The following is a 24,443-nucleotide window of genomic DNA, read 5'->3' on the forward strand; positions in this document are numbered from 1 at the left end:
ACTGGATATGGAACAACTGATTGGTTCAAAATTGGGAAAGGAGTACGACAAGGCTGTATATTGTCCCCCAGCTTATTTAACTTATATGCAGAATACATCATGCGGAAGGCTGGACTGGAGGAATCCCAAGCTGGAATTAAGATTGCCGGAAGAAATATCAACAACCTCCGATATGCAGATGATACCACTCTGATGGCAGAAAGTGAGGAGGAATTAAAGAACCTTGTAATGAGAGTAAAAGAGGAGAGTGCAAAAAACGGTCTGAAACTCAACATCAAAAAAACTAAGATCATGGCCACTGGTCCCATCACCTCCTGGGAAATAGAAGGGGAAGACATGGAGGCAGTGACAGATTTTATTTTCCTGGGCTCCATGATCACTGCAGATGGAGACAGCAGCCACGAAATTAAAAGACGCCTGCTTCTTGGGAGGAAAGCGATGACAAATCTTGACAGCATCTTAAAAAGCAGAGACATCACATTGCCGACTAAAGTCCGAATAGTCAAAGCTATGGTTTTTCCTGTCGTGATGTATGGAAGTGAGAGCTGGACCATAAAGAAAGCAGACCACCGAAGAATTGATGCCTTTGAACTGTGGTGCTGGAGGAGGCTCTTGAGAATCCCCTGGACTGCAAGGAGAACAAACCTATCAGTTCTAAAGGAAATCAACCCTGAGTGCTCACTGGAAGGGCAGATCCTGAAGCTGAGGGTCCAGTACTTTGGCCATCTCATGAGAAGAAAAGACTCCTTGGAAAAAACCTTGATGTCAGGAAAGTGTGACGACAAGAGGAGAAGGGGACAACCGAGGATGAGATGGCTGGACAGTGTCTGCAAAGCAACCAACATGAATTTGACACAACTCCGGGAGGCAGTGGAAGATAGGAGGGCCTGGCGTGCTCTGGTCCATGGGGTCACGAAGAGTCGGACACGACTAAACGACTAAACGAAACGACGTTTCTTGGGAGGAAAGTGATGACAAACCTAGACAGCATCTTAAAAAGCAGAGACATCACCTTGCCGACAAAGGTCCACCTAGTCAAAGCTATGGTTTTTCCAGCAGTGATGTATGGAAGTGAGAGCTGGACCATAAAGAAGGCTGACCGCCGAAGAATTGATGCTTTTCAATTGTGGTGCTGGAGGAGACTCTTGAGAGTCCCCTGGACTGCAAGGAGAACAAACCTATCCGTTCTAAAGGAAATCAACCCTTAGTGGTCACTGTAAGCACAGATCCTGAAGCTGAGGCTCCAATACTTTGGCTATCTCATGAGAAGAGAGGACTCCTTGGAAAAGACCCTGATGTTAGGAAAATGTGAGGGCAAGAGGAGAAGGGGACGACAGAAGATGAGAGGGTTGGACAGTGTCACCGAAGCTACCAACATGAATTTGACCCAACTCCAGGAGGGAGTGGAAGACAGGAGGGCCTGGTGTGCTCTGGTCCATTGGGTCACGAAGAATCGGACACGACTAAATGACTAAATAACAACCCTTTAAGAAAATGCTTGAGAGTAATATGTCGGAAAAATTTAGAGGCTGGAGAGGTTGATGTTTGGTGCACAACAATGACAGAGAGGTATACGTTGAACAATAACATAGAAAGTCCTGTGTGCTTAAGGTGTAGAAGAAAACAGAACAACGTGGAGAGAGGGGTTAGTTGGTGACTGCTATTGATGAAGTGTAGAATTGAATTTTTTTCCATTTATACATGTAGGTTCTCCTGGTTGAGAGCTTCTTTGTGTGATGGATGATTTTAATCAAGAAGACAGAATCATCCACGCTGTGAGATGAAGGATGTAGGATCTAAGCCGTTTTGGGTGAGGAGATGATGCAGACGGGGAAGATGGTAGAAAGTTGGTGGAGAGTGAGAAACCAGGGCTGTCATAGCCTCCATCGGGCTACTAGAATTGCATTGGATTTGTCCTGCCAGAGAAGGACAACTATCTTGTGGAGGAGAGGGAACAGCGGAAAGAGGTAAGGCAGTGTTTTGGGCCAACGTCTGACAAAGGTGTTGCCAAGAAAGTTCTTGCCGACTCGTGCGCAGGAACAATAGCATCTACATTTTTTGTTTGTTCTAGATGCAAATCAATTGTGGGTGTCCCCTAATGAGTGCAGAGGGACTGGAAAACTGGTCTTGCTTCCACTCATGAGCTTGATGTTCCTTGCAGTGTGTAGCTCTGTAAAATTGTTGTCTTGGCTGGCTATGTGGACTGCCATGAGGCATATGTGGTGAAAGAGGCACCACTCCCACAGGTCCACAGTGAAATACAGTGGTGCCTCGCTAGACAATGATAATCCATTCCACTGAAATCGCTGTTTAGCGAAATCATTGTCTAGCGAAAAGCATTTCCCTATTGGAATACATTGAAACCTGTTTAATGTGTTCCAATGGGGAAGAATCATTGTTGTCTAGCGAAGATCGGCCATAGGAAAGCCGCTTTGCAAACCGCCAATCAGCTGTTTAAATAGCTGTCTTGCGAAGCTTAGGTCCCGAAAACACCCGTTTTGCGAGCGCGGAGGGAGCTGTCAGAATCGATGTCTACCGAAAATTGGTTTGCGAAGCAGGGACCAAACATTGTCCAGTGAAATTCCCCCATAGGAATCACTGTTTTGCGAATCACTATAGCGATAGCAAAAAGCCAATGTCTAGCAAAAAAACTTGCATGCGGGGTAACTGTCTAGCGAGGCACCACTGTACAGGAGGCTTGGGGAGTGAGTACTGCCCTGCTAGAGAATGTATACATTGTTGCAGTATTGTCTTGGCTATCTGAACCATTTTGCCAGAGGTGGTTTCTGAAGGCTTTGCAGGCTTTGGTGATGGCTAGTAGCTCTCATTAATGTGAAGCATTCTTCCTCTCTAGAAGGATCCGCAGTGGGCTCCCCTGCTTGTAAGGCTGCGGACGGGGCTACTGGAAGGGTTGTTCCATTGTCAGGTTCTGTTTGGATCACCATGAGAGTTGGAGTGACACGTAAGAAGGTATGTGGCGGCTCAGAGGGTTGGTTGAACAGAGCTACAAACCATGCCTGAAAGGATTTCATCTTCAGGCGAGTGTGCTGATTGAGGCCATCATACCTAGAACATGTACTGTCAGTGCAGGTACAAGTGCATGATAGGTGAAGTTGAAGCAAAGAAATTGAGACGTTTGGTGTCTGGGGGAAATACTCAGGACTTGCCGGAGTCCAAGTAGGCTCCAATATAATGGATATGTCTGGTAGGTAGTAAGGTAGACTTTTGTAAGTTTACTGAGGCCAAGATCTTGAAGGAGAGAGAGAGTGAAATGGATGTCACGGTGGGCTTTGTAGCAAGAGTGAGCTACGAGAAGCAAGTCATCGATGTATGGAAAGGCTTGAATGCCCTGCAGCCTGAGGATATGTATTTGGTGAATTCCATGGGGCGAGCCTGAATTGTAGCCTTTTGAATCGATAGGCCTGAGCCCCTAGGTGGAAGCGAAGGTAAGGCCTGTGAGCTGGATCGATGGAAATGTGGAAATAGGCGTCTTGTAAATCAATGACCGCAAACCAGTCTTTCTTGTGAAGTAGTGGAAGAATGGATTCAACGGTTTAGCTGTGCTAAGAAGGAACCATAGATGATGTGGACTGGCATGATAGTGTCTTTAGACATCGGACCATAAAGATTTTCCAAAGGTTCAGCAGTGGGGCTATGAATCTGGAGCTCGAGACACTTAGCCATGCAAACCATTAAATAGGCATGAGTCTGGAAGCCCTCAGCCAGAGATGGTGGGTCCAGATCTGCCAGATCTTAATCCGGTGACATTAAGAGCACCGATGGTGTTTGGGGCCTTGAGATGTGGTTGGAGGCATCGGCACTGTGAGGCACTTCGATTGACTATCGACTGACATCTGTGTCTTAAAGTTGTTTGCCCTGATATTGGGAGTGGGAGGGCTGTCAATGTTGAGTTGTCGACATCGAATATGCCTCCATGGTAAGAGGTTGGTATCGAGGATCCTCAACATTGACGAGGTTGGCATGGAGGTGGGTTCGATGTGCTGCCAAGTCGGTAACGGCAGTGATGGACCATATTGGATTATTTATTTATTTATTTGATTTGTACCCCGCCTATCTGGACCAATGGACCACTCTGTACAACAGGCAGATCCTGGTGATGCCAAGTGGAACGAATGGTCAAGGTTGTCTGGCTGCAGAGGGAAGTAATAACTTGTTGGTGCCAAGAAAGTAGTTGGTGCCGAGAAATATTTGTCCAGTCAACTAGGCTTTTTAGGTGCTGATGGATATGCAGCATCAGTTAAGTCCAGGTGAAGGTGGTGGCGTGATTGTTTCAACACCAAAGGTTCCATTCTAGGAACCAAACGCTCAGATGCTGCTAACATGCTGGGGAAGATGGCTGGCTGATAGTAGTTAGCAGGCATCTCAGCAGGGCACTGATCAGGGCAAGAGGTTTCCCCATGATAATGCCGAGGGTAGTAAAAAGTGATGTCCACGCAGGAAGGCAAGCGAACGTTCTGGTAAGTTTGGTGCCTACATTTGTGCACCAGGTCAAGGCGGTAGACCCATAGGGCAGCATAAGGCATGGTGTCAAGCTGTGCAGCAGTGCCATGGGTGGGTGAAGCAGCCTGGAAGACCCACTAGGTGATATGGAGAACTGTGGAGGACTGGTTGGTGGAGAAGTAGCCAGTTGGTTGATGCACTGGTCCCAGTCAGGTGACTGGGAGGGATGAGGCGATGGCTGATGGGCTGAAGGAACCTTGTCACTGGAGAGGGATCCATGCAAACAAGGTCTTCGGACTCAGGAGGTGGCTGCAAAGTTAGTGTCAAAATAACCTTGGAGGGCTTTGACTTCAAGAACTTGATCTTTTTTTGGTGGATGACGATCAGCCACCGAAGGCTGGTTGGTCGACATCTTCCATTTGGTGACTGGAGGATTTGATACTGAGGCAGTTAACATAGAAAGCTTGGTATTGTGAGGCTGGGAGGTGGGGGATAAGACCAAAGTCTTGGAAACATGGAAAGGGCCCGTTGTTCTTCGGAACAGGAGAGGGTGGCCAATGGACAGTTTAACTGCCTTGGAAATGGCCTTGTCCTTGTCATTGCTAGATATCAGCGGACGCCATACACCAAGCGGAGGATATTGAAATTCTACCAAATACATATGCAGACCACAACCCAGTATTGCTGACCTTAGGGCAGAGGATAAGGATCGGATTTTGGAGACTTAACACGCGACTGCTGAGAGTAGAGACCTTTGTAAATAAAATAAAAAATGAGCTGAACTTTTTTTTCCAAACTAACAAACCTCAAGATATAGGAATGACAATGATATGGGGTGCAGCCAAAGCATACTTTTGAGGATACGCAATAGAATTCAATACACAAAAGAAAAAAGAAAGAAATAAACAATACCAAATCCTAATTACATCTTTAAAGAAAGAGGAAGCAGAGCTTAAGAAGGCACCAACAAAAAAGTGATTGCTTAACAAAATAAATATTCTACAGCATAAAATTAATTTACTAGAACAGGAAGAGATGGAGAAGAATATTAAATTTGAAAGGCAAAAATTCTTTGAAAATGCAAACAAACCGGGAAGATGGTTAGCATATAGAATAAAAAGGGAGAGAGAGAAAACGAGGATTACGGCAATATTTGATAAGCAAGGGAAGGAAGTATATAAACAAAAGGAGATCAAAAAGGAGATCCATGAATTTTTCACTGAACTATATAAGAAAAGAGAAGGAGAAGGAGAAAAACAAAAAAATTATTGGAACAATATTCCAGAATCGAGACTGAATCATCAACAATTGGAGAAATTGAACAAACCAATCACAATGGAAGAGATCGGAGAAGCATGGAAGAAACAAAAAAGCGGCAAATCCCCTGGTCCAGATGGACTACCAGCAGAATACTACAAGACATTTGAAGAAATCTTAAGTCCACAATTCAAGAAACTAATTGAAGATATACAAACTAAAGAGGAAATTCCTAATTCCTGGAAAGAAGCATACATCTCGCTAATACATAAAGAAGGCACAGATAAAAGACTAACCAAGAATTACAGACTGATCTCTCTTCTAAATGTTGATTATAAGATCTACACAACCATCCTAGCCACAAGACTAAAGGAGATGCTTGAAATAATAATACACAAAGACCAAACAGGCTTCTTATCTAAAAGGAAATTATCATCCGATATAAGGACAATAATAGATATACTGGAATACTACAAAATGCATCCCAAAAAGCAGATGATGCTAATCTTCCTTCATGCAGAAAAAGCCTTTGACAATGTAAATTGGGAGTTTATGCTATCATTACTGAAGAGAATGGGCTTTCAAGGAACATATCTACAAGCAATTAAGGCAATATATACTAAGCAAGTAGCCAAGATAAAAGTTAACTGAAGCCTAACTGGGAATATACAGATTGAACAAGGAACAAGACAGGGTTGCCCACTATCCCCCCTACTATTTATTTTAGTACTGGAAACACTTAATAAGCAGATCAGAGACAATGAAGCAATTAAAGGACTCAAGATTAGAGGAGAAGAATTCAAACTACAAGCGTATGCAGATGACTTAGCGATAATACTAGAAAATCCTTTGGAAAATCTTGAAGGGTTACTGGAAGTTATAAAAGATTTCGGACAGGTGGCCGGATTTAAAGTAAACTATCAAAAAACAAAATTTATGACAAAAAACATAAAGAAGGAAGATGTTGAAAAATTAGCACGGAACTCCAATTTTGAGGCGGTGAAAAAAATTAAATATTTAGGAGTGATTATTACCAAAAAACCAAGCAATTTAATGAAAGAGAACTACTTAGCAATGCAGAAAGAAATTCAGAAAAATCTGGAGGTTTGGAGCAAACTACAACTCACATTTATGGGAAGAATATCAGCAATAAAAATGATGATCTTACCTAAACTCCTATTCCTGTTTCAAAATCTCCCAATACTATTGAAATTTAAATACTTCAAGGATTTGGACAGATTAACATCAAATTTTCTATGGAAATCTAAGAAACCAAGAATAAAACTTAAACTACTACAAGATCTGAAAGAAAGGGGAGAGTGGGCTTGCCGAATTGGTTATTATATTATAAGGCCTGTGCGATGACCTGGATTAAAGAATGGATAACTTTAGAAAATCAAAGGCTTATGAAACTAGAGGGACACGATTTAAAGATGGGATGGCACACATATGTATGGTATGGGAAATATAGGGAACACTCACAGTTTGGAGAACACATTATTAGGAAGGCCCTAAGGATGGTATGGCAAAAATTTCAGGCACAAACTTATGAGAAAATCCCATTGTGGGTGGCGCCCATAGAAGCATTTACATTAAAAGCCCTGAACCAGAAAGGAATGCTGACTACATATGAAAACCTGTTAACTAATAAGCAGAAGATAAAGGACAAACAAGAGCTTGAAAAAATGGGTATAGCTGTTGATTGGTGGTCAATGGTAAAATTAGAATCAAGATACAAAAAAGATAGGATGGTGTGTTTCTTTGAGGGTAAAGTACAAGTGGATAGATTGTGGATATATACAGATGAAACAATAATCAAAAAATGTATACATACTTAGTAGAATATGATTTAGAAGATGAGAAGGTGAAAGAGACAATGGTAAAATGGGCAAAAAATTTTGGATACAGTGTGGATCTTGATGATTGGACTAAGATGTGGAAAGAAAGCTATAAGATGCTTAAACCAGCACATCTTAGAGAAAATACCCTTAAAATGTTCTACAGATGGCATTACACACCTGTAAGATTAGCAAAAATATCAGAGGGTAACAGCAATATATGCTGGAAGTGTAAAAAGAATGCAGGAACTTATTATCATATGTGGTGGACATGCGAAAAGGTCAAAAATTATTGGACACAGGTATGGGATGTAGCAAAAGAAATTACCCAGCAGAAATTAGATATAAAACCTGAAATGGCATTATTGAATGTCATATCAGGCATTAATGATAATAAACTGAAGCATTGTCTTATATATATATACTCACAGCAGCTAGACTACTCTGGGCCCAAAAATGGAAAACCGAAGAGGTTCCAGCGATAGAAGAGCTGTTAAAGAAGCTATGGGATATAGCAGAACTGGACACTCTATCAGAAGCACTACGGGAACAACCAAGAGACTATGTAAAACAAAGCTGGGACCTCATATATTCTTGGGCCCAGAAGAAGACAGGAGTGTAGGGCAAAGTTTATGATGTATGTATGTATGTATATCTACTTAGCACATACTGGAAATGAAGTTGGGGGAGCAGATGGGTTAACGAAGCTGGAGTCTCGGACTCCAAAGGGGGGTGGGGTTAGTCTTAGGTGTTAGTTCTTTTTCCTTTTTTTCCTTTCTTTTTTTCTTGTTTTTATTTGTCTTGTTTTTTGTTTCTGTGTGAATAAAAAAATAAATAAATATCAAAAGCAGAAAAAAAAAGGAAATGGCCTTGTCCTTGAGGCATGAACTTGTACGTTGGTTGTGCCATAGGTTTGCCTGGATGGAGGGATTGTTCCCAAAGTTGAAGCTTAAGCCTGAAAGGGTGACTGTGTGGAAACCCATGCCTGAAGCTCTTACCATGGAGGCAGGAAGAGGTTTGATCAGTCTCTCCAAGACAAAATAGGCACTTAGCGTGGCCGTCGGAAAGAACGATCTTATTGCTGCAGACCACACAATGTTGAGGCCATGAACTGAAGACAGGGAGGGGGGAGCTCCGGCCGAAAGGCTGAAGCCAACAGTGAAAGGGTAAAAAAAACAAGAATGTAAGATAAAAACAATAAGGGTTTTTCTTTTCTTTTTTAAGAGAAAAGACTCACAGAAGTTATGAGTGAGGCTATCAGTGCGGTGGTTGAAAAGAAACTGAAGGGAAAGCCTTGGCACCAGACTACATATACTAGGGGGGAAGGGGCTTGTACTAATATATCTTTTCTGATTGCAGAAGCTCTAGAATATTCCGACGAGGCTCCACACATGCGCGGATCACCCAGAATGTGATTTACAGAGGCCATGAAGAAGCAAGAAAATGGACATATAATTATAATTCAATAATTTAGGGAACTCCAGGACAGAAGGAAGAGAACTTGGATCTTCTGAGCCATGCCTGAACTGCAAAACCACATCACATCCAATAATTCTGTTCTTAGATCGCATCTCACTTAGTGATGCTTTGACATAGAAAATGTTCATTCATTAGTACCTTGTCAGTTCCTGGGATCACTTCAAAGATACTAAGCTGGTTCCTTGTCTCTCTCATGTAACGCTCTTTTTCTGGACACATGTCTGGGCATGTGCCAACAAAGGTTTTCGCTTTGCCAAGATCTATTTGCTTTACTCGAGCTAAAAGAAATATTAAGAAATCAAAGTTCAGATAGTCTGCTCCCTGGAGATTTCTTTGGTACCTTACTAGGAAAAATATAAACATGACATAAACAATATACCCCATTTAAAAATAACACTATTGACAGCCTGTGAAAGAATTAGTTTCTATAGTTATTGAAACAGAGATATCCAACAGTGTGCCCAGACAGGGCTCTTAGCTCCTTTTTCTGGTGTCCACATGATACATGAGCCATTGTGTCCATCTCTGATCTCTACCCACCTGCATCTTTCTGTGTCCCTGTTAGGGGCAACTTTTTTGGTTTTTTGGATGCAGGTAGGATCGCTATGTGTGACTGAACCAAAGTGGACGGCTTATGCTGTCCTTTTGCTTAAGTTACTTCATGATCTTGGGAAATGGAAAGTTTCCTCCCACTTCCCTGTGGAGGTGGAGAGAGAGGAAGCAAAGTTTTTTTAAAAAGGCCTAAGGCAGTGCTCATTTAGAAAAAAATGCCATTTAGAAAAATAATGAAAACTTCTTCCCACCTCCCTACTGACTTTATTGAGCAGTGCATGGAAGCTTTCAATTTCCCATGACTGTGAAGAGGACATAGCAAAGCAGAGGAGGGAAAGAGAGAGAAAAAGAAATTTAAAATACAGTAACAAAAAAAATCTACCTTGCTTATTCTCCTCTGTGGTTCGCTTAAGGCACTTCACAATCATGGGAAACTGAAAGCTTTCTTCTGCTCCCCCATGGGGTGGGGAAGGAGAAAATAAGCTTTCCATTTTATTTTTCTAAATGGCATAACATATTCTGCTAAGGGCCAAATAAGGTCACAGATGCAGCATGGTCAATCCTTGCATCTGGATACAAGGATCACCCCAAATGACTTATCACAGCTCAAAGTGATCTTGTTTAGCAAAATCCAAGCTAGGATAATTTAGCTGTCTAGTCATACGCTAAGGTTTGGCATCTTTAAATATCACACTCTTCACATATACTGTGTTACATGGTAAAGCAATCTGTTGAATCAGACCTTTTTAACCTATTGACTGCATAATTTCAATTTCCATTTTCTCTCAGAGTTCCTGCTTTTCATCCCTCCCTCCCTTGTCTTTTCACAATAGTGATAATACAGCATACAAAACATTTAAAAGATACAGATAAAAAGACCATAAATTACCGTATTTAAATTGGTAATAAATAAATAAATAAATGAAAATTGAAAAAATTATTTTCCTGGAAAAAAAGAGAAGTTACTTACCTGTAACTCTGGTTCTTCAAGTGGTCCTCTGTGAATTCACACTAATAGGTTAATCTGTGCTTGGGCAGAGCAGTCTTGGAAACTTTCACAGCTTTAAGTACTTAGTGCCGGGATCTCCCCTACACCGGCTATATAACTCGGCCCCCAGCACCAAGTGCCTCAGTTCTAAGGAACCAACCACCGCTGCCCAGCATGCAATGGCACACGTGACAGACAGCGGGGAGGAGGGCGGGAGGTGTGAATTCAAATGGAAGGCAGAAAATACCTTAGGCAGGAAGGTAAGGTCTGGCCGTAAGGTTAGTTTGTAGAAAGGAGGGCCTGCTCTTAGTGTAGCCAGTCCTCCAGCCCTGCAAGCTTAAGGATATTGCCAGGAGAAAGGCAGTCTTGAGGGCTGGCAAGCGGGATGATGCTGATGTCAAGGGCTTAAAGGGAGGCCTCATAAGCCACCGAAAAATTAAATGGAGAGACCACTGAGATGTTAGTGGTCTATAGGCAGGGCAAATGTTCCCCAGGCCTTGGAGCTTGCAGGTAGAAACAGGTGGAGGAGAAACTGAAGGAGTGCGTCCAGAGATGTTGGCCTAGTAGGCAAATGTAGTCTTGATGCAAAGTGACAGAACACCTACCAATTATAGGAGTAGGTCAAGGTGGTAGAAGGTTTGAGAGAATGACTGAGCACGTCCTGTTACTGTCGAGGAAGACTCCAAGCTGACAGGTAGAGGGACTTGAGGTCCAGATGAAATATCTGACCCTTGTCCCAAGATAGTAGCTAAGGGACCACCTGCAGCCTGATGTATTCTGCGGCTCATGGGAGCAGGATTGAGAACCATGGCTGGCGAAGCGACCAAGCATGACGTTTACACACTCCTGTTGGACTCGAACATCAGTCCATTGAAGAAGGGGGAAAGGTGGAAACCTGTAAAGGAGGCCCCATGACCAATTCATAAGGAAAGCATCCCCCAGGGAGTTGTAGCTGATGCCGGTTTGGGAGCAGCACATGGCACAAATCTTGTTCATTCGGGATGCAAAAATGTCTATGTCTGGAATCCCTCATCAACGACAGAGGCGACAAAAGACAGTGTCGTTAAGAGACCGCTTGTGAGAGCAGGACTGTAGTCTGCTGAGATGGTCTGCTAAGGAATTGTTCTTGCCTGCCAAATGTACAGCCACTAGATAAATGTGGCGAGCATAACACCATTCCGAAATGTTGATGGTTTGAAAGAGAAGGCATAGCGAGTGAGTGCCACCCTGCTTGTTTACATAATAAACTGCAGTGGTATTGTCTGATGCGTCCTGGACCACCCAACCCCAGAATAGGGGCTCAGAGGCCCAAAAGGCCTTGATGAGTGCCAGGAGCTTCAGCACAATGATATGCATGCTGGCTACTATCGTGGACCAGCGGCCAAGGGCAACATGGTGGCACAGACAAGCCTCCCCAGCCTGGCGGGCTGGCATCTACCACTGACTGAACCAACCAGGTCAAGAGACCAAAGGGTCTCCCCACCTGTAGGTTGGGGGGGATCTCCACCAGTCCAGTTGTGCAGTGAGTTCCAGTGTCACCTGGAGCAATGTGGATGGGTGGTTGCAAGATATCTCAAAGAGTGAGAGAAACCAGGCTTGAAGGGACTGCATCCTCAGTTGAGCATGTTGTTCCACAGCTGTGGTAGATGCCATCAGCCCCAGCCTGTCTACTGGGAAAGGAGAATCTGAAGGCGATTCAGGTGTTTGTATTTCTAACTGGTCAGCATTCTCCTCAGTCACAGTTAACCCTTCAGGTTCCAGATCTTCAGCTGCACTCATGACATCTCCGGAATTAGGAGCTGTATGAACGAGCCCATGATGCAAGAGGGCTGTTCCGTGCCAACATCTCAAAGAGGCTTTTACCCCAGTCAGGAGAATCACTGACAAGCGGGGATGGCCACCAGAGCTGCAGGAGGCCCTTTCTTCTTCCAAGGGCAAGCTAGGGCTGCTGGCGCCCAGTTCTCTGCAGAGTTAGCTCAGATTCATTCATTTATTTGTTTATTTGTTTGTTTGTTTGTTTGTTTGTTTGATTGATTGATTGATTGATTTATATCCCACCTATCTGGACCACCGGACCACTCTAGGTGGCTTCCAATACAAGATAAAACAATAAAACACAAAAATGTACATTATCATTCAATAACAATTATAATAAAATAGAATAAAGTAGAAAAGAGTTAGAAAGAAAAGTCAGGAATTAGCTGGAGGGAAGGCCTGGATGTACAACCAAGTTTTTAATTGGGTTTTAAAGAAACCCAGCATAGGGGCCGCGCGAATCTCCGAAGGGAAGTTATTCCAGAGGCTAGGAGCCACCGCTGAGAAGGCCCAGTTTCGTGTCTTCTCCTTCCGGGCCTATCTCGGCGTCAGGCTCCTCAGCCTCATCTCCTGACTTGCACGGGTGATGCGGTAGACTTTGGTGGAAGCAGGCGTTCCACCAAATATCGAGCTCCTAAACCATTTAGGGCCTTGTAAGTAAGCATTAAGACTTTGAAGTCGACGCGGAAATGAATGGGCAGCCAATGCAGTGCGGCCAGAGTTGGAGAAATGTGTTGGTATTTTCTCACTCCAGTGAGGAGTCTGGCCACCACATTCTGCCCCACCTGAAGTTTCCGCATCAGCCTCAAAGGCAGCCCCACGTAGAGCGTGTTACAGTGGTCTAATCTTGAGATTACGAGCGCATGCACCAAGGTAGTGAGTGCCCCCGTGTCGAGGTAGGGCCGCAGCTGGGCAATCCACCAAAGATGGAAAAAGGTGGTGCGGACTACTGATGCCACCTGCATTTCCATGGTGAGCGTCAGGTCTAAGTATATGCCCAAGCTGCGGACCCCACTCTTCGCAGCCAGGGTCACCCCCCCCCCAAATGTGAGAGTCACCCAAGCCACCAACCACGGGGCCGCCCACCCTCAGAACGTCTGTCTTGGCCGGGTTCAGCCTCAGCCCATTCTCCTGCATCCATTGCAGTATGGTCCCCAGGCAATGCTGGAGGGACAGGACGGCATCACCTGCAGTTGGTGAAAAGGAGATGTAGAGCTGGGTGTCATCAGCATATTGATGACACGAAGCGCCACACCCCCAGATGACCCTCCCAGCGGCCTCATATAGATGTTAAACAGCATCGGGGAGATGATCAACCCCTGTGGAACCCCACAGTTGAGACTCCACGGGGCCGAGACATTCTCCCCAAGCTGCACTCTCTGGGGACAGTCCCCCAAGAAGGAACGGAGCCAGGCAAGTGCCGAGCCACCAATTCCCAGCTCGGAGAGCCTCCCTAGGAGGATACCGTGGTCGATGGTATCAAAGGCCGCCGAGATGTCGAGGAGGACCAACAGGGACATTTTGCTCCTGTCTGCCTCCCTCAACAGGTCATCATACAGGGTGACCAATGCCGTCTCTGTACCGTGGCGCAGCCTGAAGCCCGATTGAAACTGATCCAGGGCATCTGTTTCGTCCAAGTATGCTTGAAGCTGATCAGCCACCACGCTCTCAACCACTTTGCTCATGAAAGAAACATTGGCAACAGGCTGATAATTTCGTCCGCCGCCATATTAAGTTTCTTTCTTATGGGCCTAATGAGTGTATGCTCAAGGAAAGACCCATTTATTATTGCTGTGGCCCATTTTGTTGTTACCGGCCTGGCTGCTTTGATTAGCCAGGCCGGGCAAGGGTCAAGGGAGGAGGAGGTGGCCCGGCAGCGACCAAGCACCTTGGCAACAGAATCAGGCGTGACAAGCTGAAAAGAGTCGAAAGTAACCGGGCAAGGCGGAGCACTGGACATCTCTGCTCGACTCACTGTATTCAAAAAAGGAGAGAGCTCCCGGCGGATGGCCTCCACTTTGCTTTTTTAAAAGGCTGCAAACTGGTCAGGTGAAAAACTAGGGGGAGGCCTATCACCTGAACCAGTTCCAGATAGGTCGTGCACTATACGGAACAACTCCGCCTGCTGATTTGACGCTTCGCTTATCCGGTTAGTGAAGAATGATCGACATGCAGCCTTTACCTTAGTCAGGTAAAGGTTAGTTGCGACCCTAACAGCTGTCCAATTATAATCCGTCGGGTTCTTCCTCCACCTACGGTCTAGCCTTCTCATATGTCGCTTCATTGCTCAGAGCTCCCAGTTAAACCAGGGCGCAGGCCGAGTTCTGAGCTGGAGAGGGCGTTTAGGCACGATCATGTCTATGACCCTAGTGGCAGCAGTGGACCAGCTGTCAACCAGAGCCTCGACAGGAGCGCCAGCCAGGTCAGCCGCAACACCTCTCATGGCCTCTTGGAATCCAACAAGATCCAGTAGCCTTCTAGGGCGGACCATAGAAATAGGTCCCTGCTCCCTGCGGGGGGGAAGTGCCACTGAGATGCTGTCCTCTTCTTTTTTTTGACACGAAGAGGAAGATTGCAAACAGGTGGATAGCTGTTGCTCTTGAGCCTGGGGGTAACCTTTCTAAGAAGGTAAAAGACACCTTATTTCTTTAAGAGAAAAGCCCTGAGGGCTCCAAAGCTGGCTTTGTAAATCTTTTACAAAGAATACCTAAGGCCGGCTAGTGCTCTTCCCCCAGGCAGAAGAAACAACTTGTTAATGAAGAAAGAACAAGGAGAGGTCAAAGAAAGTAAAGGAATAGAATTGTGGTTTTTTTACTTCCGAAGTTCCGAACGAAGCTGCTGCTACAGAGGTGGTCGAAAAAAGAACTGAGGCACTGGATGCCAGGGTGGTGGGGGTGGTGGAGTTATATAGCCAATGTAGGGGAGGTCCCAGCACTAAGTGCTTAAGGCTGTGAAAGTTTCCAAAGATGCTCTGCTCGAGCGCAGATGAACCCATTAGGGTGCATCACCATTCTGCTTTAATCACATTTGGACTACTGCAAATTTTGTTTTGAACAATACACTGACAAGATGGAACACACCCAGAGAAGAGTCTCCACCACAGTTGGAGAGCTTAAATTAAGTCATTTGAATAACAATTGAAAGAGATATATATGTTTAGGTTGGAAAGACAAGCTAAAAGAGATGCATAATACCAATTTTCATATATTTCAAAGGCAGAGATCAAAATGAATGGTTGAAAAGCAATACTAGAACTTAATGGTGCAGGACAGTAAACTTCAGCAAAGAGAGAGTTCTTAACAGTGAAAGTAGTTCAGCTGTAGAACAGTCTATGTCAGACAAAGTCCCATTTGCTGGAGGTATTTATAGAGGAAAGTTATATATATCTAGCTACAGCTGATTCTAACTAAACTGAATTAAGTGTATTTGTGAATATTCCTCCTAACAAATATCTGAGTTTTAATACCTCTGGTTACTGAAAAACTCATTAATACTTATGTGGTACATACAAATAAAATAATTCCATTTTTCAAGTTTGCTTACTAATTAGTGAAATAAACATGCTAATAAAATCCCATAAAATTTTACTGTAGTAGAAAATTTTCCCTTAAATTTTACAATTCAATATTTTCCAGAATTTTCCCATTATTACTCTTCAGTAATACTGATGTGGTAGCAAGGTGTGTGACAAAGTGGGTAAGACAGATACCACCTATTCTGTCTCTCAAACAGCTTCATCTGAATTCAATAACTTCTCACCTTGCCGCATGATTTTATCTCTTTGGTCTAGAAGGCGGTATTTGTCCTCAGAGGTCTCTGCCACCATGCCTATGAGGTTGCTGAAGGAGGGTGTAGGCAGCTCCAAATTCTCCAAGCTATGTCCTTCATGTCCAGAATCAAATGTATATGCCTCAAATTGCAGAGACTTTTTCAGGCCAGATTTTTTAGGTGGAGAACTGTAAACAAGAAAAGAGAGGTGTTTAAATGAAGTTCACACTGCTTGACTAAATGAAGGGGAGGGATTTGGACAGGAAATGAGAGTCACACAGGAGTCTACTATTCCCCATGATGATTTATACAGTAATGCACTTTGTATGGCATCCCCAAGAAAAATAAAGATTTTTTTTATGTCTGCACCTAGTAGACATGACTGCACCTGCTTGCCTGTTTTGGAAGAGTTGGACAGCGAACCAACTTTAGCAGAAATAAAAGTGGGCTTGGATTCCCTCACCTCTGGCAAGGGACCTGGAAAGGATAACATTCCTGCTGAAGTGCTGTAAATAGATCATCACCACCAAGCTGTATGAAATCTTATGTCTTTGCTGGAGGGAAGGTCCAGATGTTTGCATCCTTCATGTCCACAGGACATGAAGGATGCAAACATCATCACATTATACAAGAACAAAGGAGACAGGGGTGACTGCAACAACTACCATGGCATCTCTCTTCTCAGCGTTGTAGGAAAGCTGCTTGCCCGTGTTGTGCTGGAGAGGCTCCAGGTGCTTGCAGACAGAGTCTATCCTGAATCACAGTGTGGATTTGGAATACCGACATGGTATTCTCCCTCAGACAGTTGCAGGAGAAATGTAGAGAACAACGACAGACAATCTTTGTGCCTTCATAGATCTTACAAAGGCCTTTGATTTGGTTAGCAGGGATGGCCTTTTTAAAATACCTCCCAAGACTGGATGTCCACCTCGACTCCTTAACATCATCAGGTCCTTTTATGAGGAAATGAAGGGAACTGTAGCTTTTTATGGCTCAACATCAGTTCCCTTTGGAATCTGAAGCGGAGTGAGCATCTTGCCAAAAATCTTATTTTTATTTCAGGCAATTCCTATTATACTAAAACAGTCCTTTTTAAAAGAATTCAATAGGATAATCATGAGATTTATATGGCAAGGAAAAAAACCAAGAATTAAAATTAAGACAATGCAAGATGATAAGCAGACGGGCGGCTTTGGTCTTCCAGATTGGGTTCTGTATTATAGATCTTGTATTTTAGATTGGATAAAAGAATGGATAACTCTAGAAAACGATAGATTACTTAGCTTGTAAGGACATGATTTGCAATTAGGCTGGCATGCTTATTTATGGTATAAAAAGGATAAAGAACAAAAGAAGTTCAATTCACATATGATAAGAACAGCTTTACTGGGAATGTGGGGAAATTGTATGCTTTTACAATGTATATATCTGTGGCTATAGCAGACATTGTGCTAAGCGCGCAAATCACGTACACAGCAGTAAAGGATGATTCATTAACCTGCTTCGGTATCTAGGATAATTACCTGTCTCTGGGTAAATTGTATCAACTTACTTGTGTATTTAAAGTGTTATCTGTCTCTGTTTACCCTGCTCTGTATTCAGGAATGTTTACCCTGCTTGTGTATTTAGGATTTACGTGCCTCTGTTTACCGGCCCCTCTGTTTACCATACTTGTGTATTCAGGATATTACCTGCCTGTGTTTAGAATGGTCACTGGTTAACTAGTGCAAAGGTAGTAGAGAACAATAAAAGGGGGGCACGGCGACGGATAAGGAGGAATTCCCACTGAACAGTTTTGCACAGCATGCTGTTTAGTTCATCCGGATCCCCGTCCTGAAAACACACTTGAGTGCTCGCCTCTTCCTTTCTCCTTGCTGGTCAAGAGGGGGGAAAGGCTTCATCTGCAGATCCCTACAACAAGGCTTCATCTGAAGATCCCTACAACAAGGCTTCATCTGCAGATCCCGACAGGGAATGTGGAGAAAAATTGTACAACAAATTTATTATAAAATACCTGTATGGGTGTCACCGATAGAGGCCTTTACTCAACCCAGTTGTATGACAAAAGCAAACTCTTTAAGATATCAAGATCTATTAAAAAAGGATGGTGAATTAAAATCTAAAGAAGAGCTAGAGTCACAGAACAGATATACTGATTGGTGGCCTAGAGTACAGTTAGAATCTAGATATACAAAAGATAAAATAGAAGGCTTCTACTCAGAGCAAACGATTTTTGATAAACTTTTATTAGGTTCAAAAGAACAAATTGTTAAGAAAATGTATAATTATATGTTGGAAATTAAGATGCAAGATGAAATGGTTAAGGAATGTATGATTAAGTGGGCACAAAATATAGGGCATAATATTGATATTGATCAATGTCTGAAAATATGGCAAAATAACATAAAGCTTACAAGATCGGTGAACATTAAAGAGAATATATATATAAGATGTTTTATAGGTGGCACATGACCCCAGAAAAATTGTCAAAGATGTATACAGATGTATCAAATAAGTGTTGGAAATGTGAAACACAAGTGGGAAGCTATTATCATATGTGGTGGTCATGTGGAGTAGCGAAACAATATTGGAAAAGAGTGCATGCTATGTTGGAACAAATATTGCTCTGTAAGGTGCCATTAACCCCAGAACTGTTTTTATTGAGTATGATACCTGAAAATATAGATAAGTCAAAGGATTATATAGTTATATACATAGCTACGGCAGCCAGAATTCTATATGCTAAAAATTGGAAAAGACCAACGGTACCGAAACAAGAAGATCTTATTGAAAAGATACGGGAAATAGCCGAAATGCACATTTTAACAGAAGTCATGAAGGACTATCCCTTGCAAAAGGCAACAGAAAGATGGGATCTATTTAACAAGTGGACTGAATCAACAGGCAGCTTATGAATAGCATATATTGAAATGAGAACTCAATCTAGAAGGCAGAAAAGAGTAAATAGAATAACTTAAAATCTTGATAAGGCAATAGGTACAGAATGGATGGAAATATGTTATTGTCTCCCCTCTTCCTCATCAATTCCAATTCCCTTTTCCTTTCTGTCATCCGTTATATAAAAAAAAATTTAAAAAATAAAAAAAATAAAAAAAGAGATCTGAAGCGGAGTGAAACAGCGCTGTGTCCTCGCACCAACTTTGTTTGGGATCTATTTTGCTGTCATGCTGAAGCCCGCCTTTGGAACTGCAACAGAAGGTGTCTATCTCTGGACTAGAACAGATGGAAAGCTCTTTAATCTTTCTAGAATGAGAGTGAAGACCAAAGTCCATCTAAAATGCATGCGGGACTTTCTCTTTGCCAATGATGCAGCTGTTGTTGTCCATTCTGCTGAAGAGCTCCAACAACTTTGGCTCAATGATCTTTGACACTCTCTTTCTAGATTCTGAGCTGGATAAATCAATTGGCAAAGCAGCTACTGTGTTCTCTAAATTCACAAAGAGACTATGGCTTAATAAGAAGCTGACGGCATACCAAGATCCAGGTCTATAGAACCTGTGTCCTGAGCACACTCCTGTACTGAAGTGAGTTCTGCACCCTTTGTGCATGGCAGGAGAGGAAGTTGAACATGTTCCATATGCATTGTCTCTGACACATTTTTGGCATCACCTGGCAGGAAAAAGTTTCAAATAGAGTAGTCCTGGAACGAGCTGGAAGTTTTAGCATGTATACATTACTGAAACAGCGATGTCTACATTGGCTTGGGGATGTTGTGAGAATGGCTGATGGTCGGATTCCAAAAGATCTCCTGTATGGAGAATTAGTGCAGGGAAAGCACCCCAGAGGGAGGCTACAGCTGCAATACAAGGATATCTGTAAGCAGGATCTGAAGGCCTTAGGAATAGACCTCAACAGATTGAGTCGATCTTGACATCTCAGCATTCGGCCTGGAGGCAGGCGGTGCATCATGGCCTCTCCCATTTTGAAGATATACTTGTCCAGCAAGCCAAGGCAAGGAGGCACTCCTGAAACCAGCAAAATCAGGGAGCTGGACAGGGGACAGATTGTAGTTGTCTTCAGTGTGGAAAGGATTGGCACTCTCGAATTCACCTTCTCAGCCACACTAGATGCTGTTCCAAGATCTCTATTCAGAGCACGTCACCATAAGTCTCTTGAGACTGAAGGATGCCTACACTACCTACTAGAACAATCTTTCCATATCTCTAATAACATTATTCTAAAAGTTAATTTCTATTTATTACCCCCACAATATTTTATATGTAGTAGTTGAATTGTGTAGCCATTCATCAAAGCTAAACAACCAACTATATATAATAAACCTTTAGTAGTAGTAGTAGTAGTAGTAACAGCAACAGCAACAGCAACAGCAACAGCAGCAGCAACAACAACAACAACAACAACAACAATAATAATAATAATAATAATGTATCATCAAGTCAATTTTGATTTGTGGAGACCCTTTTCATGGTTTTCTACGTAGAGTACTTAGAAGTGGTTTACCATTCCCTTCTTCTGGGGGGCACTTTGGGACTTTGTAGCTTCCATAAGGCCACACAGGCTGGTTCAACTTGCAAGAGGCACAGTGAGGAATCAAACTCCCAACCTCTGGCTCCATAACCATATAGCTAAATCCTCAGAATAAATAAAGTACCTTTGCCAGGATCTGGTCAAGCAAAGAAAGATGTCACAGTCACAGATGCAGTCACAGTAAAAAAAAGACATGCGGATTGTATTTCTGGCTTGTTATGACCAGCATTTAATTGGTGAAACTTTCTGGCTCCTTTATAAAATTTGTTTAAAGGATTTCCCCTTGAAAAGCAGTAATATATGCTTTGAAAGAAGAAAGAACACAGCTTCTTAACAAGGGTTAATTAGGGGGTGGTGATTTATAGTTAATTTCCTCTGTGAGAACTTTGGCCAGCACAGATGCTCATTGTTCCCAGGGTCTGAAAAGTGAGGGAAAAAGCAGCCACCTTTTCATCAATTTACTGCATAAGAATTGGCTGGGACGTTTGTTTAACTCAACCAGGTTAACAAGGATTAAAACTTATAAAAGCATAATGTTTTGGAACTGGCTCAAAGATTAAAGGTGGGAAGAAGTGAATCTTTTGAAGTCTTGCTGCCTGAGTAATAGAAAAATCTACTGTTCATTTTTGAAAGCAGATTCAAGAATAAAAAAAATATATTCTTGGTCATAAAATTATGACCAAAATTAAATACACACACACACACAAACACACACACGAATAGAATACCTAAATATGTTTACATCTGTGTGAGCTCTTCTCCCGCTGGATGGGTGGGTCACATTTTCATGCCTAGAGGGTAGGAGACCAACTGAAAGTGTGAAAAACCACATCCATCAAATAGATGCTTATCTAGACACTGGAAGACTGCTCTGAGGAACAAGGAGCAAATAATACAGATGGGACTCAAGAGATTCAGATCAAGAGAAGTGATATAGCAAAGGACAAGAAACTTATAAGTGAATTCAAGAAATTATTAGAAACAAATGTTAAGCAGCTAAAGTAAAAATATAGACAAATCATTTGGTAAAAAATGACTTTAAATTCACAGAGGATAGTGACATAGTCTGACAAAGTCTGAGATAGATAAAGGTTTTCAAGATGGCGGACCAGTAACTGGTTGGGAGCATTTCCCCCCGCCCCTCAGTCTGGTTCTTTTTTCTTTTTTCCCTTTCTTTTTGTTCCTTTTTGTTTTTTGTTTTCTCACTATTCTCCCTTACTAACTTCTCCTTTGGTTGCTGGAACGCTTCGAGGCTGGTTGGAAGCTATTCGGGGCCAGTTGGAGGATGGGAGGAGATGCAGCTTGGCTTGTCTGATCTTGCGAGGTGGAGATTCGTCACAAGGCTCGACTGCAGCCTGGTTTCGTTTTGCAGGGGCTTGGAGGAGCCTGGCTCTGCAGGAATCCATGGGGGTTGGTGGGCCTGGCACTGGGGCTTTGAGGGATGAAGCCCAGCGCGGAGAGGCTTGGAGGAGTTTGCTGGCTCGGAAAATCCGCCAGAGAAACCCCCGATTGCTTTCTGGATAAGCGGAATGGGAGGAAACATGTACAGCAGATCATCTGACCAAGGTACCATGAACACATCTCCCTCCAAACTGGTCCTGTCCCCGTCTGGGAGCAGTACCAATCATACTTCTTGTTGATGGCAGACGCAAATACAAAAGGTCTTTATACAAGCAAAATCTCTCAGGGCATTCAGGAGACAATACAGTGGGCATTCTGGCTGCTTCAAAGCAAACCCACAAACTAATGTCCTCCTTCTGCTCCTGGGCATGTTTATTGGGATTCTTCAGAAGCATGAGATCAGCTTCAGCACCACTATTAATCTGGTTATTCAAGGGACTCTTTCTCCAAGCCTTCCCCTGCTACTGTGATGTTTTGCCCCCCCTTTGAGCGTGTAAGTACAAAAGCACTCTTGACATGCTCTATTAAGTCCTAACCAATTAGAAAAGCAGCTGGTATTTTGTCTGAAACTGCTACCTGTCACTTTCCAGACCAATTCCCATAGTTTATCTGAACCTCTGCCACTTTCAGCACTACAGATTCTTTCCGAATTCCTTTTAGGGTCATAGTTCTGCCTAGAATTACATCATCCTGGGCTATCAAATCAGAATGTATTATAGAAATTTGAGATCCTGTATCCCTTATAACAATGTATTTATTTCCTCTCTCTAATATCTCTTCACCAGCATTTTTGAGAAGAGTATTGTCATTTTTATATAATAACAATGTACTATAGGGGCTTCAGGAATGTCCTCAAGATCAGTAGAAGCTGTGGTTGCCATGGAAACAGGACTCTGGTTACTGCTTCCCTCAGAGGATTCAACTTGTTTTAAACAGTACACTTTTTTTGTTTGATTATCATTCTTCCCAGTATTAAGTTTATTTCTTGTACACTGGAACTGTAAATGTTCAGACTGGGCACAGTTGTAACACCTATAATTCTTTCTCTCATTCATTTCCTCAGGGTTCATTTGGTTCTGAGGACGAGGCCGTGCTAATTTAGATGAGGCACCACCCTGGCCTTCATTCCCTGATGTTTTACTGTGGTACTGTTTGTTGAAAGGTTGGTTAAAGGATTTCTTATGGTTGTCCCAGGTTGGCCTGTTAACTTTTACCTCATAGAATCTGGGGTCTTTGTACTCCCTAATATAATCAGCCTGTTCACCAGCTTCTATTAGAGTTTTAGGATTTTCCCCCTAACTAGATAGCGCAATTCCCCAGGTAAAATAGAGTAAAATTGTTTTAAGCCTATCACAATTTTAATCTCTTCTAGAGAAGTAACTTTTTCACGTGCCATCCATCTGTCCAGATACTGGTGTAATTTAGACACCAAATGAGCATATGATTCTTCCGGCCTTTTAGTAAGGACATGAAATTTTCACCTGAGATGTTCTGCATTTATGCAATATCCGGAAAATACCATTTTTCTATAGGCTTCAAAATCTCTAGCCTGTTCTAGGGGAATCTGAGAATAAATCTCAAGCCATTCTCCACTGATTTGTGACCTCAGAACAATCAGCCTTTCACTTTCTCTGATATTAAAGTCCCAACACGCGCACTCAAAAGCGATAAGAAAAGATTCACAACAGTCCCCTTTCTTATATTGGAGAAATTTCTTAAGATCAATTTTAGCCAGAATTCCTTCATAGGAGCTATTATTGTTGTTGTTATTTTGAGAGGTTATTTCTAATTGTCTCATTTGTATTTGAAAATCCATCTCTTTTTGTCTTAATTCCGTTTGTCTGGCCTCTTGCTCAAATGTCATTTCTCTGGCCTCTTGCTCAGGTTTGAGCTGTAGTTCCTGCTCCTCAACTCTGGTTTTTCTCTAATTTCTAATTCTCTGGTTCTTTCTCTAATTTCTAATTCTCTAAGATTGAATTCCTGTTGTAACCTCCATTTTTCAAACTCTTGAGCGCTTAGGACACCTGGTCTTTCAGGGTTCAGAAGCCCCACCACTAAGCTTTTCCCAAAAGCTCTATTGGGTAACCAAACTTCTTTTACCTCAGACCTCTGTCTGAAAGGTACCCTTGACTCAAGAAAATTTCTCTTTAAACAGACTTGACTGGATTTCTCTATACCCCACCTCTGCCACGAATTGTGGCAGTTGTCCCTCGTGCCCCTTGCCTGACTCCCCACACACAGAGCACATGAAGGCAAACTATTTTATTTATTTATTCATTCGATTTTACCCAGCCCCTCTAGACAACGTCTACTCCTTTTTTACCCCTATTTATTTATTTATTTATTTATTTATTTATTTATTTATTTGATTTATA

General features: G+C 42.7%; 1 protein-coding gene across 10 annotated transcripts in view; it reads right to left on the reverse strand.

Annotated features, from left to right (window-relative positions):
- Positions 1 to 24,443, reverse strand: part of MCM3AP (minichromosome maintenance complex component 3 associated protein) — a 213,451-nt gene that overhangs the window by 153,622 nt on the left and 35,386 nt on the right. For all 10 annotated transcript variants that reach the window (XM_078378458.1, XM_072994293.2, XM_072994461.2 and 7 more), the window contains 2 exons: positions 16,150 to 16,346; positions 9,174 to 9,313 (listed from right to left, as the gene is read on the reverse strand). In XM_078378458.1, coding sequence (XP_078234584.1) covers positions 9,174 to 9,313; positions 16,150 to 16,346 — 337 coding nt within the window. The remainder of the gene's footprint in view (positions 1 to 9,173; positions 9,314 to 16,149; positions 16,347 to 24,443) is intronic.

Source organism: Pogona vitticeps, chromosome 1 (genome assembly GCF_051106095.1).
Source record: "Pogona vitticeps strain Pit_001003342236 chromosome 1, PviZW2.1, whole genome shotgun sequence".
Lineage (NCBI taxonomy): Eukaryota > Metazoa > Chordata > Lepidosauria > Squamata > Agamidae > Pogona > Pogona vitticeps.